The 21,094-nt window shown below is 38.5% G+C and overlaps 1 protein-coding gene across 1 annotated transcript; it reads right to left on the minus strand.

Moving 5' to 3' along the window:
• Nucleotides 1–3,502: 3,502 nt before the first annotated feature.
• LOC108096869 (protein vestigial) lies at nucleotides 3,503–20,350 on the minus strand. Its single transcript, XM_017198796.2, has 8 exons — nucleotides 20,183–20,350; nucleotides 18,384–19,235; nucleotides 12,992–13,391; nucleotides 11,602–12,024; nucleotides 5,251–5,342; nucleotides 4,868–5,067; nucleotides 4,717–4,778; nucleotides 3,503–3,982 (listed from the first exon to the last, which is right to left on the minus strand). The coding sequence occupies exons 2-8, from the start codon at nucleotides 18,477–18,479 to the stop codon at nucleotides 3,924–3,926; spliced, it is 1,332 nt and encodes a 443-aa protein (XP_017054285.1). The 5' UTR covers nucleotides 18,480–19,235; nucleotides 20,183–20,350; the 3' UTR covers nucleotides 3,503–3,923.
• Between the last annotated feature and the right edge of the window lie 744 nt (nucleotides 20,351–21,094).

Consider the following 21,094-nt stretch of genomic DNA (forward strand, 5'->3'; position numbering starts at 1 on the left):
TGCTCGAAATGTGTTGATTCCACGTTAATTATAAAAATTGATTTCTGCCCTCATGCAAACCAACCGATATCTGCACTGCTTTATCATTCGATTTGCGATGGCTCTCTGCCCAATTAATTTCTGTAGTTAAAGTAGAGATAAGTTAGTAGTTTTCCAAATTGTTCAATCTTTATCTTTTTTCTTTTAAATCCTAAATAAAAAACAGTATTATAAAATGTATAAGTAACCTTTTGCAGGTGAGTTTGTTCTCTTTGAAATGCTGGTATAACAAAGCAGTCCAACTAATATCTGCACTTAATCAGAATTGTTCGGGTTTGGGATGCGGTAATTAAATAGTTTTCTAACTTTCACACTCCACATGCACAGCTGCAATCCTGAAAGAAAAAGTAATATTACTACTTTAGTGGCTTTTGGCATGTGCATATGTTATATTGTAAAAATATAAATAACGAAATATTTACAGATTGAATTCTTGCCGGTAAATGTAGTAGCTAGTTAAAAAAAAAAGTTTATAGCGCTCACCTTTCATTTTAAATGGATCCCCACAGATAACAAATTTACTAATCTGTACAATATAAGAAACCCGTAAAAAGCTAGGGCAAATAAGGGCAAATACCTTAATCAAATATATCTTATATTTAAAACATAATTTTCCTCCCCGTTTTTTGCTTTTTTATGTTTAAACTAACTTCCGCTGATATTTGACGAACCTCATATGATTTTGAAAACCTTTTATACATTTAAATTTTTTTTTTTTTTTCACAATGCTTTGTAACCTCAATAGCTCTCTTTTAGCCGTAACCCCCACTCCGTTCAGCAATTAGCAGCCAATACGGTTTGACCAAATTTACGAGCTGCACTCGGGATGCCGCCGTACGTGACGCAGAGGCTCTTCCATCCATCCAACCATCCATCCGTCCATCCACTCATCCATCCTTGCTCCACTCTCCGGAGGTGGCAGAGGTATTCTCCCCAAAGACGCTGGGAAAATGTATTTATTTATATTTTGCGGCCAGTCACGCACATTCGCTGGCCATAAAGTGTCGTCGAGTCGAGTCGAGTCAAAGTTCCCCAATCGATGGGCTCCTCTCCTCCAAAAATATCCACGTGCCACACTTCGCCCCCGTGGCAGCTCTTTTATTATTGTTTTCCCATCTTATTTATTATCCAACTTTGGTTGCGCGCCTTTTGTTAACATAATTTAACCGAATACCGAATTGGAACATTTGTCGGCCTCCGATTCTTGTTTATCTGGGGTGAAATTAATTTCCATTTAATGTGGCAAACGGTCTTGTTGACACTTGGTCCCAATAACCTATGGGGAGATGGGGAAATGATTTTTCCGGAGATGCAACTGTTGAGGTAACAGTGAAGAGATATGACGGGGCTGTCTAAACAGAGCAGTTCTCTTCAGGAAATAGCTTTCCTTTTCGTATATATACGAAAATAACCAATAATAAAATTGTTGGTCAACAATTCAAAATTTTAAACCTAAAATAATAAAATAAGTGTTGGTAAAGTAACTAAATTTGTGTGGAGGGATTTATCTTTATTATTTCATTTTATCCAGTATTTTAAAGTGCAAAAAAATAAACATTTTTCCTCAATGAATAATGTGAGATTCTTATGGCTTTCATTAAAATTAATCAGCACTAAACTTTTCGACAGCAAGTCTTAACTTTTAAATATCTGGTTTAGCGATGACTAAGATAACTAAATTTATCTAGGTTAAAAATATGAGACAGTCCTTGTTTAAACTTAAATTCAATTTGCGTTTAAAGTCTTATAAATAAGACAAGATTTGACAAGTTAAGGCGTTCGATTTGTAAACTATAAGTCAAGAATATTGTTCGCATTAAACTTGTAATTACTATTGTAATTGTAATAGAGTATTATATTTTCCTGCTACTCTGCATATTCAATACAAATTTAGAGAAGTTTCATAGGTTGTATTTCGAATCGTTTCCTATTTGCAATCTGCTAGATAAATAACCGTTGCTTATCCCTCAGATCGGCACATAACTAAACTCATTAACACACAATGCGGCTATAAACAACAACAAATGCTACCAGTCTTACCAAAGTCCGACCAAAGTCAAAAGTTGGGAAAGGAAGGAAGGAAGTAGAGCCGCCAAAAACGGAACCATCTGTCTTTGAAGCGAAACTTGAGTGACAACGCCGGCAAAAACAATGTCCACCAGCAAAAAAAAAAAAAAAAAGAAAAGGAGGCCAAGAAGAAAAAAGGTGAATTGAATGAGTTGCGGAGGGAAGTTATTAAAAAGCGATAAACCCAGAGCAAAACGCATTTGGCGAATTGTTGAACACCTTGTGGAGAGGTTCCCTTTCCTCCTCTTCTTCTTCTTCTTCTTCTCTTCCAGGGGAATTATGGAATTCTTATGCTAAAATAATGGACCCGCAACCGGCTCCAGAAGTCAGAAGCCACCACGTTAGTGGTTCATCGATCAGTAATAAATTTGTTGCGTACACCGGGGGTACAAACTAAACTAAAAAAAAAAAAAGAAAGAAAAAGATAAATAAATAAAAAGAATATGGAGCGGGAGCATGTCGCGCGTTTGTTTTATTTCTTTAATTCATGAGCAGGAGATCGCGTTTGGCCAACTGTTCATGGTCCGCTGATCGAAGGTGAGGTGCGTTGGCCAACTGTGCGTTAAGTCATTGAAAGTCAATAATATGGACTGCGCCTCCCCCCTCTCCCACACTCCTCCTACTTTCATTGTGTAGTGAATAAAAAGCACTAAGAGTATCCCGTCCATCCGGTTGAAAAACGAAGAGTGGAGTCACAGTTCCCGAAGTCGAAGCCAAAAGTCACGGTTGCAGTTGCAACCGCAGAAGTCACAGGAGCCCGGCGTCTTATTTATGACTTGTGCCACCACTTGGCTACTATCTGAGATTTGTGTTTTCATTAATTATGCAAGATTCCTCCGGGGATTTCATTTCGTTTCGTTCTGTTTTTGTTTTGTTTTGATTCGGGTTGGGTTTTGGGCTGGGATCGCCTGTTTTCGGGATGATAAATAGCTTGAGATTAATAAGGCGCCTGGCTAAATGGCGTGGAAAGCATTCAGAGCCGACGATTATGAAATTTGGCTGCTTATCTGATTGTCTCTCTGGGCTTAATCGGAATGAAATCATTAGCAGGGCAATATACAACTAATTAAAGCTTTTTAAAACTCAAATGTGAACTCATCTTACCTTTTGCCTCCTTCTTGAAACCTTAGAAATACTCAAACTCATTTCATTGATTGTATTCAAATTGTTTTCGTTTTATTTTATTTATCTTTTTTTGTTTGGGTTTTGCTTTGCGTCTCATTTTTTTCAATTTGATTCTTGTTATCCTAGTTTGTTGAAATTTGCAAAAATCGAAGTTTAAACAAAATAAATTCTAACTTTGTTGTTGCTTTAAGTGTGTGTCAAAGTTTGCGTTAACTATACAAGAAATGTCGATTATTAAACGTTACCAACGCTGATTACGAATACCAATATATAATATATTTATGTGTATATTTATATATATAGTGTGTATATATTCATTATTGTATGTGTCTAAATTGCTGATATGGGATGCTAAACTTACAAAATCAAATTACGCTGAAAAAATGGTCTCGAATGCGCGATAATCATTTCTGTTTACAAGGTGTTTTAAGCTTACGAATTATATTTAAACGTTAAACATTATGGTAAATTAAATTAAATTTCAAAATCCTTTGCGTTTGTTATTGTTTTGCTCACACAGAAACACAGACTGCAGTTTTGCTTAAGAAGCGGTTTCAAAAGCCCGACCGAAAGTCGAGCTGTGTATACGAGGCTTCCGAGAGTTTCGATCCGGGTTGTCCCTGGATCCTCCAAGTCAGGGTTTATACATCCGCCGAAGGCGCTCCTCCTGGCTCTCCATCGCCACGTGATGCTTAGAACCAGTACAGATCCTTCGACGACTCCTGCACCTGCGCCACTTGCGCTTCTAGACCTGAAGAACAGAATAAAAAATCATATTTTAAGATGGGTAATTGGTTTTCGTTATGATTTATGACTAAAAGTTTGGCTTTAAAATTTTCTAGTTGTTAGAAGTCACGATTAATTAATTTATTTATTAAATTTTTCGCTTGTAAGTAATTAATTAACTGCAAGATTTTCTTTTATAGTTAACCAATTCGTTTTAAAACAGAGGTTGCAAACTTTTACTAACAGTAAAACACATAAAATATATTTTACATAAAAAGTTATATTGTCTGCTTTACTTTGCATCTAAAATGCATAAGTCAAAAAAGCTTAACACATATTTTAGGCTGTTAGTTCTAAAACCATATTTAGGTTACCTAAATAGATATATGTATTGAAAGCAATCTTATAAGACAACATCGAAGAGAAAGAATTGGTATGGAAGTTATATCAAATTAAAGCCAACTGTTTCTGTTGAGTTTATATGTTATGTTATTAGTACTGAGTTTATATTTTAAATCTGTAAATTTTTATAATATTTGTAATAAAGTAGTTCCTGAAAACTTATTGAGTAATCTTAAATACTCATGCAGTAGTTCTGCTGAGCCCGAATAGATATACAGAAATATTTATGAGTGTAACCCACATAAAATTCGAGTGTTGAAAGTACAACCTCATTGGCATATCTTTAAAGCAGTAATAGTAACTCCTCCAATTTGGATATCTTAAATATAGTAATAGCAACTCATATGGTAGACTCACCTGCCATTGTGGGGTAGCTGGAGTACTCGAGGGCGTGGGCCGTCTGCTGGTCGTGGTGCAGCCTGCGAAACGAAATAGAAAACCCGAGAGAGGTCATGACCTGATCAAAGGAGAGGACATCCCCCAACGGAGTAAGGAGTGCAGGACTCACCTGGAGCCGTGGCTGGCGTACTGCTGGGGCAGCCTGAGTAGACTGCCGTACTGGGCCATGTTGTGGTGGTAGGCGTGGGCGTGGGCGGCGTGCGCATGCGCGGCGTGGGCGTAGGAACCATAGTGAGCGGCGGCCGCGTGCGGCACCCACGGATCGGTGGCGTAGCCAGTGTCCGTCGCCGTGCCATACAAGTCGCTAACCTGCAGAGATACGAGCAGATATCCCATCGGATTACAACTTATTTACCATAGGACTGAACAGGAGGAGTAGCTGCCGCAGAATCGGAGGCTCCTTGAAGTCGTAATTGCGGCACGTATTGCCGGTAATCGGCTTCTGGCCATTCACATTGTTATTGGTTATGGGCTGTTGGGCTGTTGGCTTACCTGGTGATGTGTGGGCGCGGGTATGGGGTGCACGTAATTGCTGTTCCAGAACGACGGTGGGAAATTGCGATTCGACATCGGGCTGCTGCTCTCTGCAACACAAAATGGGGAATAGCTTCAGGTTATTGTCTACACAAAACGATAATGCTGCACGGCTTATTGTTTAATCGTGCTCAAATTACTGAGACAATCTAGGGAGCAAAGCGTAAGGAATTTAGGGGTTTTTGTTATTAATAATATAAATAATACAAAGATTATTAGACCGGAAAAATATTCAAGCTTTTAGTTCTTATAAGTGCAATGAAATGAAAAAAAGTTAATAATCTGTTATGTATATATTTTAAGGAAATTGTATCAACAAATTGTAGAAGAACTTAATCTTCAATTCTAAGCAAACGGTTAAATTAGAAAAATACCATTAATGTGAAAGTTTTTAATGCATTAAGAATATAGGCACAAGTTCACTTTAAAATATAATTAACATATTTATATAGTTTTAATCTGGATCAATAGTTCTTACCACCTAAGTTAAATACGATTAGAATTTATTATAATTTTAAAACCGTACACAAATCTAATCTATTATTGAAGTTTATACCACAAATTTCAGTTTTACTTTATATTTAAGAAATACCAGCTACCCAGACTTATTTGTAAACAAGGCGTCTAGTTAAAGACTATCCCTGCGACTAAGCACTCGCGAATATCTCGAAAGTAATCGCCTGAGAAGAAGGAGGTGTTATGCCTTCGCCTCTAGGGGCAATTTCAATTCACTTGCGGCGATGATTAACTGGCAACCCGAGACATACGAGTCTTGGGGGGATTCGGCTGGGTCTTTCGGCCTGGGTTTCGGGATTGGTTAGGGACTCTCCTTGGATCCCCAGCTCACAGCCAGAATCACCATCTCCATCTCCATCTGCGCCTCGGTGGCGGCGCCATGGCCTGTTGCAAATAACTGAGCGGAATGTTTTCGGTTTGTCGTCCGTGCCTCGTTGTCGCGCACTTCTGTTCAGGATCATCACTTGTATTAAATGGTTGTAAATCTACGCGTTTATGAAATCGCGCAACGCCGCCATCCGCCAGCCGCCAAGAGGAGCCACGGAGACATCTCCATTATGTGTAATGGAGCTCCCTTTTTCCACTCAGGAGACCAGGAGACTGCCGCGGCCCCAAAAATAGCAACTGCAATTGAGCGGCTGGCTGGAGAGATACCAAAAACTTGCATAGGCTTGCATTTGCGTTGACAACATTCCAAACTCGATTCGAGAGAAAAATATACAACAACTGGAGGAGGTTTCCGACGAGGATGAGGTTGAAGCTGGAGGATGTGCTTGTACTTGTGGATGTGGGGATATGTGGATGTGGATGTGGGGATGTGTAATGTTTGTGCTTGGCTGCCGTCGCGATTCGACAACTTTGGCCGGCACGTTGGCGAGTGTGCCATGAATGCTGATGACGATGATGACGATTCGGCTGGGATACTCAGATACCCAGATACTGAGATGCTCAGATACTCAGATACTGGATGCGGGATGCTGGATGCTGGATGCTGTTTGGCGGATACTGAATACGGGATGCCATGCCGCGTGCCTTTTTTTCTCCCAACTCGTCCCGGACAGAAGTCGTCATCATCCCATCGCCATCGCCATCGCCATTCACTCACTCGCTCAGCTGAGGCCGTGGAATTCCCATTAATGTGCAAACAAGCAGACTGCCGAAGATATTTGCTCCCCGGCTCCTTCAGTTAGCATTTCACTTTCCGCCGCGGGCTTCAAAAGCGAAAGCCGCTCTACCTGTCCCCCGCCACCTTTCACCTTTTGGCCTAATGAAGAGAGCGTGGCGATTGGTGACCCGATAAGGTTCGATCGCCAACGTTGACAGATAGTCTGTTCTTGCACAGAAAATAAATACTATATAGCCCAAGGTGGTCTTTCATAGTTTAAGTTCAAAGTGAACAAAATTATTGGTTTTAAAAAAAACTATAACTATAAATATATGTAGTTAAAGAATCATAAACAAGACAACCATTATTTGTATTCAAAATTATTTATACTGATAACATTTTCAATAAAGAGAACTTTTCCATATCAAATACTAAATACTGATACCATCTGGTCAAAAGAAGAAAAGTTCGTGGGTTAAAAATCATATTGAAGTGAAACATATATATAATGATTAAATCAAAACTGACTTGAGTCCAAAGTGTTTTCAATGGGTAGAAAATACTTAAAAATAAAATGGAGGCATTTATATTATAAAGAAACTTTCCTAAGCTACATTTAAAAATTAAATTAACAAAAAGCTCTTAATTTGACTCATCTAAACTAAGAATTCGAATACAAATAGAATCACTGTAAATTCCAAATTTGTTCCAATTTCAAATACAAATTTTTGTAAACTGTATATTGAATGTGTTTTTCTATGTGTCCCTGCACTTGCACACGTATCTGCTGGCGTATCTCAAAATGTATCTGTATCTCTATCTGTTTCGGTTTCGGTTTCTGTTTGTGTTTCGTTTGGTTTCGGGGAGACTGTTCTCCTGGCTGCAGCGGGTGCCAAGGAATTTTAAATCGAATTCTTCGGGCATCTAATTAAATGCTCCTCGCAACGAAAAGGAAAGAGGCGGAATCGGAATGGGAAGAAAAGGCTGCCTGATGAATCGGGTATTTTTTCTGATCGAGAAACGTAACGAAACTGAAAACTGAAATGGAGGGAAAATGTGGGGGAAAACAGAGGGGAAAACGGGAGGGAGGGGAAAAACAGAAGAAAAGTGCAAGCGTGCCGTGGCTATCTCATCATCTTCTGCGATGCCCTCTTTCGGATTCGTTTTGTTTTCGGTGCGGAGCAGTTAATTGAAATGCATTTTAAAATCGTAATGAGGAATCTATGCGGCATTCGGCATTGCCACCGTCCGTCCAACAACAACAACTGCAACAACAACAACTGACTACTGAAAACAACAACATCAACATCGACCGCATCGCATTCCGGCGACATTTCATAGCACATTCCAACTAGCGATATATATAAAAACGTATGTATATATGTATATATCTGTGCATATAGCATATATAGACGGAGCACATTGCATTACGAAAAAAATCTATATAAATGCTGAATAGTTTTAAGCGCACAAACGTAAAGTGTTTAACTGTGTGCGGCTGGTCTCAAATAGACAAATGACCAAAATGAACTTTAAATACCATTAAGCAGAATTCCGAGGGGAAAGACGGAGCGGAAGGGGTAAAAAAGTAAACAAATTTAAACAAAACCACTTTGTTGTTTACTTTTTGCTCAGATTGTATTTTAAGGGACAGTTCTAAAATCGGCAATGTGTGCCACTGTGCAGCAGTTGCACGAAAAATGCCAAGAGCACCCTATTAAGATGGGGAATTTGCTAAATCGAATCACCCTAATGTATTTGGTAACAGCGAAAATGTTTGGATTATTGACCCAGAGCTTACAAATTAATTTCTATTGATTTTATTGACTTCAGAAATGGCAAAAGAATTTTGCATGCTGAAAGATTTTGAAAGCTTTAATATTTAACCAAGTCAAAGATTTATTTTACTTTTATTTAAAAGAATCAAATTGTATTTCTAAGGATCGGTAATGATTTAACATTTATTAAAATGCAAAATATATTTAAGCAATTACCAAAGTAAATTTGCATCAAAATACACTTTAAATTTAATCACCATTTTAATAAGCATTTTAGTAATAACAGAAATAATAGAAATTTTTATTCCCATGAGATTTGAGTTATTTGCGGGTCCATTAATTGGCCTTCTCGCAACAGATTTTGATTTAAATTTCGGCAAACCAATCACCGTAAATTCGTAGTTAAGCAGCCTGCGGAAAATTTCCAATTATCGCATAACGAATGGGGAATTGAATGGAAACTGAATTTTCGCACAATCAAAGTGGTGGCATTTCCTCAAAGCAGACGTGGAAATCGAGGAAATCGGGGGGGAGCAGCCACAGAAACTCAATAAAATCCCAGGTTTAACTGCAATTGGCGGTGCGGCAAAGGAATACACCGCAAAGTGCTCCAATCGAGGGGGCGGTGGAACGGTGAATTCGCCCAGTGGGCGGGGCACGTACGAAACATTAGCATTACCGTTATACGACTGCCGGCACCTGCTCGGCATTTAAATTCGGGGATAATTGATTGATTGAGCAATGGAGGCAAATTAACAGCAGAGCTCCAAGATGATCATAATGAAAATCTTCACTTGACAAGTCGAAAATCGTTATGCCTGAGCGAAATTGCATCGAAAATAAAAACAAGAAGCGAGTGAAACGCAAAAAGATATATACTCGTGTACACATGTTGGCTTATTTTTGTATATATGCAGTACTATATATTGTATGCAGCAGATAGACGGACAGGCAAAACAGACAGGCATGAACAAACGAAACGTTTATCTTCATTAAAGGAGGTAATTAATTTTGAAATCGAAAGAACAAGCGAGTGGCAAGTGGCAACTTGATTTATTTGTTTTATTGTGCGCCCGTTTTCCCTGTTTGTGAGTTCGCTTGTGAGTGTTCGCATTCGCATTCACATTCGCATTCGCATTCGAATTCGCATTCACATTCACAGACATCTCAAAAAACTCGGGGACGGTATAAAGTGGCATCTTAAAGTGATTCTATACGGTAAGCAATGAGTGGAGGCAAAATCTACATTTTTAAAATAGTTTTGGCAACAAAAGATGGATTTAATGAGACTCAAAAAACATAGTTTATTTTAAAAGCATTTAAAGTGATGGCTGGTAAACAAATTAATCCATCATTTAGTTTTCATTTTCAATTTAGTTTAAAATTTGTTTAAAATATATTCAAGTTGTTAATGGCAGCTGCCAAGATTTGGCTACAAACTAATTTATCTATTCAACATTGACCAATTTACTTATGAAGAAATTATGTCAAAGAGGTTTTTAATTTTCTATAGAAAGCTATTTTATTCCAAGCGGATATTAACACTACAATTAAACATTTATTACTTTACTTTTATGTAGAAATCTGGCAAAAAGCGTTCTGAATTTATATTCAAAGTTTTCTTTTACTTTAAATTTGAATAGACGCCACATTTATTTATTGATTTCTGTAAGAATACTCCTCTCCATTTTCTAAGGGTGAGCTGCATATTTTCGTAGCCATATTGTTGCACTCATAAAGTTTACACACATTAACCGACATCTCCTCCATCGATACAAGGTCATCAATCAAGTTTCGAGCAGCACAAAAAGTTGCTCCCAACTAAAACCACTTAACACAGTGAAAATTTTGGATTTTTCCTAGTCGATCGAACCATCGCCCCATTCTTTCCCACACACTCACACATTCCGAAAGGCATAATTTGCCTGTTGTAAATTTCCCGAGAACATTTTAATAACTTTGCTGGAACCGCTGGCGTATTTTTCACCTAATTATGCCCCCATTTGGGGGACAAGTGAGCCAGTGCCGCAAATCGAGGCAAACACGCAAACTGACAGCCGGGACAAGTACATGACACGAGCGGTTCTTTGATCACAACTCGCCGCAGCCGCAAATGACTCGAAAAGGGGTGGAGTTTGGCCGGGAAAACAAGCTGATTATCCTCCTACACTAAAACAAAAGGAACCGAGTTCTCAAATGCTTGAAGGGGCTCACACAAGCGGAATTAAGTTATCAAAAGCCAACAAATAAAGGAAATTGTGAAACCAACAAAGGAATGGGGTCGCGACATTTTAAGAAGAGTTTCTGATTTATGGCGTAAGGAAAAAAGAAAAAAAAAACGCTTGTACTGCAACTCGGCTTTTAACACTTCTTTGAGATAATTTTTATTAACAGGTCTTAGAGCAATTGCTATTTTGCTTAAGTTGAAAAAGCTAAATAAAAGCTAAACTTTTAACTTATTAAAAAAAGTTGTAGGTGCCTATATTATATGTTCTTTGACAGGTTTTAAAAAGAAAAAACTTTCCTTAACATTTTAAGGTTTAAGGCTGATTAGATTGGATGCCAATTTACAAATACTTGTAAGCAGAAAAAGGCTTCTTTTTACCTGTCACATACAAGGCATTAAAATAAATATTGTTTTACTAAGGCATAATCCAATGAAAACCAATACATTCAACCAGAATAATTTAAACCCTTACGTAATTAAATAAAATTATTAAAGGAAGGAAACATACATACAATAGCTTCGAATCCTTCTTATTAAAAGTGTTGGGTTACTCATAGTAATAGGATTGTTTTTAATTTTTTAGAACCCATAAAAATAGCAATCCTAACTAACCTTTTTTCTACACATCCAGCCAGAATTTCTATACATTATATATATTTATCTTTTTTGATCAGTGCACTTACCTTTAGCATCCTTGTTGTTGTAGTTGAGGGCGCGGGAGAAGTGCTCGTCCACCTGGCTGGCCGTGTCGCCCGAATAGTTGGTGAACACGACGCAGGAGGCGGAAAGGTACTGCGCCTGACCCTGGCCACTCCCCCCCAATCCTCCGGCTGCACTGCCTCCCAATCCGCCGTTACCGCCACCGCCACCGCCTCCGCTGCCAATTGGCGCCTCCAGAGTGGGAAGATTCTTGGGTATCGCCCCGGTGCCTGTGCCCCCGTCCCCTCCCCCCGAACCCGTTCCGCCCGCCGATGATGGACCGCCCGTCGCTCCGCCGCCCACGTGAAGCGGATGACTGTGCGAGTGGGCGTGGCGCGGGGAGTCCGGACCGGAGGAGCAGGATGATTCATTGTGATGCTGATGTTGTTGGGAACCTACTAAGCGTGCTGGAATAAAAAAAATAAATATATATAGATTTAGAGAGAGGAAAAACTATTAAATAATCGCGAAATAATGGCAAAACACACAGCTGGGAAAATATGATATAATTTATTGAATGCTAACTGGTTCGGAATGCGAGTGCTTCGTCAGCTATTTCAAGAATTTTCAAATTAATTAGCTACGAATGTGCGATGGCTATCTGGCCCCTCCCTCACTTTGGCTACTTCCCTCGCCTGAAATTCATTCTGCTGCCAAAATAAAAATTTCTGATGCAAGCCCACTGACATTGGCAATACCAATAAACACGCACAAATATTGTAATGAAAACCCATGTTTCGAATCATCAATTTGGCCACGTGCAAACGAAGTACTCTGCTTATGAATTATTAATTATTTCTAGATCAATTGTCTGCTTTCATTTAAGTCTCATTACATGACCTTTGTTTCTGATTGTTTTTTAATTAAGTCACTAACTGGCTAAGTGAGAGTTTGTTACAGAAACTAATTTCCCATCTATAAACTTAAACAAATCAATTCAATTATAATAGTTGGTGTTGACTTTTTATTCCATAAAAATACTTTTGCTAGCTACATTTTTATGCGAATTGTATTTTGTTATTCGAAGATAGCAATAAATATTAAAAGAGGATTTTTAAACATGTTTGTTTTATTCTCTTTGCATTCTTTACATTAAAGTACTCTAAAAATGTATTTTTCCATATTCAAATATTTTAATCTTGAATTTAAATTTGTATTATATAATTTTTTTATAAATATGGAACATAATAAAAAGTAAAACAGAGAATCATAATGAGGTTTACCTTAAAGGGCTGGAGTTTCTTGAATAATATTTAAAGCTCCTAAAAGATCTTATAAGACCTATTTTATTTGACCCCAATAAATCGTCTAGATATTAATATTGATTATTTATATATGTTTACTATATACAACTGATCCTGCTGATCCACTCACCTTCAGCTTCGCTGCGCGGCGCGATGAGATCCTCTTCTTTGGTTTGGTGCGTGTGCGTGTGTGTGTGCGATAGCGGGTGCGTGTGTGCGTGGGCGAGGGAGTGGGCGTGCGAGTGGGCGTGGCTCCTGTGCGAGCTGTGCAGCGAGTGTCCTGCCCCTCCACTCAGCACGGGACTCATCCCGAGACCGACGCTCCCGACGCTGCTGCTTCCTGGCACCACGTTGCTCCCCAGGAGTCCGGCGGAGCTCGCCTGGTTCGCCGCCACTGCCACCGCCGCCGCAGCGGCGTTCGCGCTCACCGACGGCGGCAGGATCGGACTGCAGGGCGAATGGGAGCTACCGGAGGCGCTCGACGAGGCCGCCAGGTTGACGCCCGAGGACGAGTACAGGTCCTGGTTGAACTGCAAGGTAAAATATTTTGATTATTAATACTGCTTATTTTGACCTACTTTCAAGTAACTATTCAACTTAGGGAATTCAAAATCATAATTTTATTCATATTGTGCGCCCATTAAATGTTCAAACGAACCCTCAAAAGTTGACCAATATACGAGTAGTCTAACATAACCAGAGACCAAGGCGTAAGAAGTTTTTAATAAAAATCAGATCAAATCATTGACGTTTGTTCAAGAAAAGTTTAATATTTATGGACGTGGGTTTAAAACCATTTTTAAAAAGTTCAATCGCAACATTTTAGCTCTATAAATTACAAGATCTCAACTCACTCCTCTGATGATAGGTATCAATATATATATCTATATAATTATTCATCATGTGTTCTTCTTTCTTCTGTTTAAACCACATTTTTTTTTTAATTTAGAAGCGAACCATTTTGTTATTATATTTTGCATCTGAAAACTATTTCCGTATTTCTAGATAAGTATTTTTTGTAAGAAGTGTGTATTTTTTATTTTTTCAAACAATAACATTTTTAACTAGTTTAGGAAAAAAATCTACCAATATTAATGTAAGATGTTACCTAACGTTTATTCTGCTTAGCTTTGATTATTTCAATTAGTTTAAAACATTGTATAGTTACTACTTTTTTTCATTTCTACTTTGAGTAGTTTTGCTACATTTCTCACTCTAACTTGTAAATCTGAACTTTCCTCACAAACTTAAACTTTAACTGATGGCTTTCATTATTACACTTTTTAAACTTGCTAACTCTCCGGCCACGTTCTTTTCGAAACTATATTTCTGGACTTATAAGTGGATCTCCGGGCGAATTCCCGAAAGGTCGGCGGCGAGCAAGTAATGAGTTATGGGACGCGCTGCAGCAAATTGAAAATGACACAATAAGAAAATTTATGTTGATGGAAAACGCGAGTGAGGCCATTAAATTTACGAGCGTTTGGCGCATATTATCACGGACTCGGGCCAAGGTTGCACCGCTCCAAATGGTTGGATTCCCCCTTAGGTGGAGAAGGGGGAAAGGGGAGGGGGAGGGGGAGGATCCCGGGTTGGAGCTGAAATAGGAGAGCGGCCAGAAGACGATAATCACGCCGCAATCTCCTACTTAGCGGAGTGTCAAACATAATGCGGCGCTGGCGACGATTTACGAGCAGCACCTTCCAGTGGCCCTCCCCCGCATCCGAGTTTTCCCCTTTTCCCCTTCTAATGAGCCCATTAGTGGCCCCCGAAGCCGATGGAGACCCCTCGCTAACCCCATTGGAGATCGCCATGCCACATTTGCCGTCGAAAATCTTTCTAAATTTAAGTGTAAACTTGCAACGAAGCGAGGCGCTGCAACCCCCTGCTCGACTTTTGAGGCACATGCCAATTATGATCGTGCCCCAGGGTTAATAATGGGTTAACCGGGCACGAACCATTTGAAGGAGTGCATCTCGAACGGCGGCCCTGATTTACGAGCGTCATTGGGTATCTCGCAGATACACAACAGCTGCCCGTTTAGCGGGCCACTTAATTAATGAAAATGCGCTGAGTCACTGAGTCACGGCTAAAAGACAGAAAGCGTCTTGCCAATAGACGCAGATACAAATTGATTGAGATACAGCTGCCGGCGAAAGGTGCAGCTTCACAGGCACTTGCCGCAAATATCTGGCAGATCATGTATCTGCGTCTGTCACCTGGCTTAAGCACATAATCAATGCGCTCCGCCTTATCGGCCAACACTATCAGCGACGACGGTCGCTCCAAATTGGAGGCGGATCGTCGCATCGCCAATCGCGGCGAATCGCGAGTCCCCAAATCGTGGCCAAAGTGCAGTAGCGTAGGAGAAACAATGCGCAGATACAGATACAAAACGCACAGCGGCACTCGCAACCGCCAGCTGTATCTGGATTTGCAGGGGTACACCAAAAGAAATGTATCTCATACATTAAAGCTTTAAAGTTAGTTAAACTGAGGAAAAAGGATTGCTGTTCTGCATTAGCAAAACAACAAAATGAACCAAAAGTTAAAACTTCATTTTTTCCTGTTATAATTTTTCTTCCAAAAAGGATGTGTCTTTATCTTATCATCTAAATTTTTGCATTTCAAATACATTTTATTTGCTACTTGGAAAGTTCTTTAAAAGTCAGATAAAAAGGTTTTAAGTTCATGATATAAGCAACATTTTATAAATGTAGGGTTCCTAATAGGAAAGAGTTTGGTTTGGAGCAATATAGTAAAAATATATTTTAATTATCATCCATGTTGTAAAAGAATGCTACTCTACAAGAATTTTTTCTTCTTGGATAATAATAATATTCAGTGAAATTGAATATATAAATGGCAAAATAAGAACCTGATCTAAATATCATACTTTTTAGTAGCAAACATTTTTAATTGAGTAAATATCTTGTCGATGTATTAATAAATAAACATTAAAAAACAATCAACTAATTGGCAGCAAAATTACATCAGATAGCATAGCTCAATTTTATATTTCTCCGTGTAGTTGTATCCGTATCGGCTGCAGTGTTATTAGCTGCAGGCGATATGTCGGTTATGCCGAGCAGTCAGACCGCCGATCACACGGCATAAATCACCGGGATCGGCAGACGAACCAGCGACAAAATTTTGGGGCTCCCAGCCTCACAGTTTCTGTATTTTTGTTTTTTTTTTTTTTTTTTTTTGGGTTGAAGCTCCCTGGTTTATCTGCGATCGGTTGACAAAAGGCCCAAGGATCGAATCGGTATGGTTATGTTATGGCGTTGGAAGCGAAGAGAGCGAGATCGGCAAGAACTAATGGCGATACACACAATAAATTAACCGAGCGGTCCAAGGTTTTTGTTTGTTTGTTTTATTTTATTTATTATTTTTTCTTTCTTTTTTTTTTTTTTTTTTTTGACTGGGCTTAAGTGTTGAAAGGGCGGACGAAAATTGTGCGTTTTCGGGACGAAATAAACCGGTCATCCAGCTGAGGCCAAAGCTGCTGACTCAATCTGCGATTGCTTTGGAGCAAAGAGCCAAAATGCAGGAGGAACAGGAGAACACTGGAGGGTTTATCGCGGTCCCTCTTTATGGGCATGCAAAAGCATAGAATCAGAATCGTGTCGTATCGGTTACTTACATAAAAGGCCAATTTCGATTTGGTGCCGCGGCCTTGTATAATTGGAACTTGCGACACAAGAATTTCTTTGTGCCCCAGCGACAACGGCAACTGCCTCATGGATTTTTGCTCCACGGTTTCGGCCATGGTCACTCCACTCCATGGTCAGAGTTTTTGGCCTGTGGACCAGTCGACCAATGGGCCCTTTTGATCGTGAGAACTTTTCTGTACTTGTCACAGAAATCACAGCGAAATCTTCGAAATCAATGTTAGCAAAAAGCGGGAGAGTCGAAACAAAGCTCGTGGAATTCCTTGAAATGTTTCCCTTTTTATTTCGCCAGTTTTTTCTTTTTTTTTTTTTTTTTTGTTCTTTATTGTTTTCGGGTTTCCCAAATCGATTTGCGTTCTGCGTGAATTCTTATGATTTGTTAGAAGCGTCTAATTATTCAGTCGGGACCGGGTCGAAACAAATTGACGGAGGCAACAGTAGCTGTTGGCCTTGGCAAGAACTGAAGAGAGCCATCAATCAGCCAGGGATGTGGGTCCTAGCAAAAAGACAACATGACTCATCACCAGTGCTTTCCCTTTCTCAAGTTGTCCCTAAACTTGTTTTAAAGAAGTGCGCTTTTTAGCCAAACGAAAGCAAACAAACAGGAATCTTTACAAAACGTTTTGTGGTTCTCTTTCAACGCAGTTCTGTGTTTATGCAAAGTAGAACGTATTTGTAAGCCTACTGAAAACATATGTTTACATCAAGTGGAATCTAGTTTGAAATGGTGATACATTTTTAAGTTTATTTAGTTTGTAGTAAAAATAGGTTATTTTGCCTTTCCGTTAAATATTAAAAAAACACTCTGTAAAGAAATATCGTAGTAAAATATGTATATATAATTTGTGTGTTTAGGTAAACAACAAACAATTACTATGTAATTGTAGGGAAAGTCTATTTTGACAATTAACTCGCCCTCATGGAAGTACCTTACGTGTTTTCCAAAATATTAATTTAGAGCTAAAGGTAAACGTTTTGTTAATTTTCTGCACGTGTGCATCCTTATCTTCTGAGCAAATTAAAAACTAGTCTTTCGCTTTAGCCGTAAGCCACAATTTTCCACAGCTGATTTGGAATAAACGTTGGATAGGGAATTTGAAGTTTGGAAATTTTTAACACCTTTTTACGAGCATTAACCATTAAAACCGCTTCGCCTTAAGCTTAAAAGTCACATCGCCAAAAATGCCGAAGCAACAAATTTATACTCCAAAAGTTTTGTTTGACGTTTTTGTTGAAAGTTTTTAATGTGATAGTTTTTATAAATACATATTTATTAAGAAATACCCAAAACTCTTAGAGCAAAATGATGTGTAAAAAAAATAAAAATTTATAAAGAATTTAGCTTTAATAATTCCTTTCAATTGTGATGCCGATTTTTTTAGCAATTAATATTTTGTCAAAATTCAATTTTCCATCACGAAATATCTACACTGTTAAGAAGGTTTATAAAATGTTATTTCAATATTTCAAAGTCTGGCCTTCATCTTGGGATACAGTGTATACATGAAATTAGTCAAATTTATCGCTCATACGCGCTGTTGCCGTTATAAACTTTTTATTATGTTAAAAATCATAACATAAATGATAAAATAATTGATTTGAATTTTAACTTGAATTCCCCAAGATTTAATTTTAATTTTAAGGCCCCTCCAATTCTGTACTTTTTTAAATCTTTTAAACTTGATTCTACACATATCCTTTGTGTTGTAATCAGTGGGAGATTCATGATTACAGCTTAGTTTTTGTATAAGTTTAACTATTTAACACAACAGTTTGACCGAGTAAAAGGTTTGAACCTGCTAATCCTTATATAAATTAGTTGGTTTTAGTCGAGTTTGGAGTACTTACCCTCTCATACTGGTAGAACGATCGACTTGGTCCAGCGCGCCCGTACAGATATGGATAGTAGGCACCGTACATAACTTCGGGGCAGGACACTGCCATTGTCGCAGTGGCAATCGCACTTGCAACTGCCACTCACTCACACACACTCACTCACTGTTTTTGCGGTTTTGCGATGAATGGTAGTTAAATTGGTATTGTCACTTGAACGGGGAAATTGTGATACCAATACCCGTGGTTCGAATTGGATTCGTAATCGTATCGGGACTGGAATTCTCTCTGGAGAGAGCAGAGAGAGTGGAAGCGAGGCGGAGAGGTAGGGAGAGGTAAAGAGCTTCGAGTAATTATAAAACCGGCTCTCAAGTCAAGGCGTGTTTTTTTGTTGTTGTTTTTTGTTTTGTGTTGTTGTATTGTTGCTGAAGTCGTAGTATTTATTTCTTTTGTTGGCTGGCGAAATTCCTGGAATGAAAACTCCGCTCGGCTAATTATATTTACATATTGTAAAACACCATCGCGTTTGTATCAAGAGCTATAATTGCTTTTCGTCTTTTTTGTTTATGTTTCTTTTTTAATTTTTCTGTTGTTTTTTTTCGCAAACTTCTTTCTATGCATTCGCCATTCCCGTTCGTGGGTATTTTCTTTTTCTTTTGGGTCTCGTTTCCTCCCCTCGTCGCTCCTCAGCTTTCTTCACTTGTTTCTTTCTTCTTTGTTTGCTTGTGCAGGCAATTGCAATTATCATTTCCACATTGTTGATTGCTGTTAGTCGTTTTCTATTTTTTCTATTTCATGCGGCCATTCCCTTTGGCGTTGGAACGTCAATTTCGTTTCTCATCCGCGTTTCCGCCGAAGAATTGCCAACTGCAAGGAGAATGGAGAAAAGTGCAGGAGAAACACATTAACAATTTGCTAATTGTGGAAAGAAATTCGAAGACGAAGAGCCAATTTCTGGCATTTATGTAAAAGCCGACTTTAATGATGGGATTATTCGAACCATAAACTGTGTTGAAAAGTAATTGCATGTAAACAAACACTAACCAGGATTAAATACGGCCACAAAAGCTAAAAAACGCAAGCTTTCACAATAAATAAACTATCGGAAAATGAACACCCAAACATGTTGGGAATTTTAATGTTTGCTTCGAGAAAACCATTTATAATTTAATTACAGCTCTTGTAAAATTGTTAACGAGAAACTTGTCCGTTGGAACATTAAAGAAAAATAAATTTATCGCAACCAACTTTGCGTTTGAAAATGTTGTTAAAACTTATTAAAGGCATATAAAGTGCACGATATGCATGTGTAAATTGTATATTGACAATTAAGTACAACTTTTAACAAATTTTGGTTGCGAATAAAGAATTGATTTATATTAAATGAATTAGAAGAGTGGATGAACAACAATAATTTCCGACGGGAAAATTATAGTCAACAAATATAATCCGTCGGAAATTAAATAAAGACAATGAAACACTTTTAGACGTGATTTTTAATGGTTTTAAAATATTTACAAATTAAACAATTCATATGAGATTGCTAACTGCAAAAATCACATTTTGAACCAATAAGCATTATTATTTATGTAATTATTTTAAAATATATAAAGGGCTAGCACATACAGAAAGTGATTTGTTAGGTTAAATAGGAAAAAAATGTAAATCAATGCTTAAATACGATAAGTTGTTTTGCGCATATTCCGAAACTACTAATAAACATCTACCAAAACACCTAGTTTATTTAATCATTTTCAATCCGTGTTAAATAAGACAATATGAAATAGAACATTAAACCACCATTTTGCACTTACCACTTGAAAGTTTTTAGTATAATCCAACAAGTTTTGCAGCTTCCATTTGCGAATTCAACAGAACATTCGAAACAGTGCACTTATTGAAAAATATTCAACAATTTCACAACTTCTGGCAAGCCATTACTTGACTTTATTTTCGTTGAATCGTTTTGTTGTTGTCGTTAATTTGAATAGTAATTAAAATGATACGCGCTGGGGAATTCGCACGTGAATACTTCAGATTTTGGTGCAGCTTTTTGTGCGACTATTTTTAACCGAAAACGAGCAGCAAACATTTGCCCGGCGCACTCAATGAAAATATTTTCGCTAAATCCACAAAATGCCAAATTCCATAAATTCTTGGCGGCGCGCGAGAGAGAGGGATATAGATGGATCGGGAGAGCGGAAGCGGGAAAGAGAACGGCACTATTTTGGCGATTTCAGCATCCGCGAAGATCTGTATTTCATTTTTCCCTCTGTGGCACTTGGAAAACAAATGAACTGCACTTGCCGCGATCGCTCACTGGGAAATTTCGAATTTTCTCGTTGTAATTTTGGCGATTTGCGTTTTCGTTCAAATCGAATTCGCGCGCGGCGGAGAGAGAAGAACACGGAGAGCTCCGGCTGCCGCTCAATCGGAAGAGAAAAAACAAACTGGCGAAAGGAGCGGTAAAACCAAAAGCAATGCAATGCAATCGGGGGCAGAGCAGCAGCAGCGCAGCCGACGCAGCGTCGAAAACAAAATGGCAATTTCCCATATCAAGTTGTCTCACTCGCACGCAAAGCAGGTTTCATTTGCCAGAGCGAGATAACTAGACTAAGTTTCATCGGAGGGCTCCGCCCACTTGATTGCTGCTGCTTTCAAATGTTGTTGTTTCCAGGTTCCAGTTAACGATGCCACATCGGTGTGAAAATAAAATGGAGTGCGTC

This window comes from Drosophila ficusphila, unplaced genomic scaffold, assembly GCF_018152265.1.
Source record: "Drosophila ficusphila isolate 14025-0441.05 unplaced genomic scaffold, ASM1815226v1 contig_414, whole genome shotgun sequence".
In the NCBI taxonomy this organism is placed as follows: domain Eukaryota; kingdom Metazoa; phylum Arthropoda; class Insecta; order Diptera; family Drosophilidae; genus Drosophila; species Drosophila ficusphila.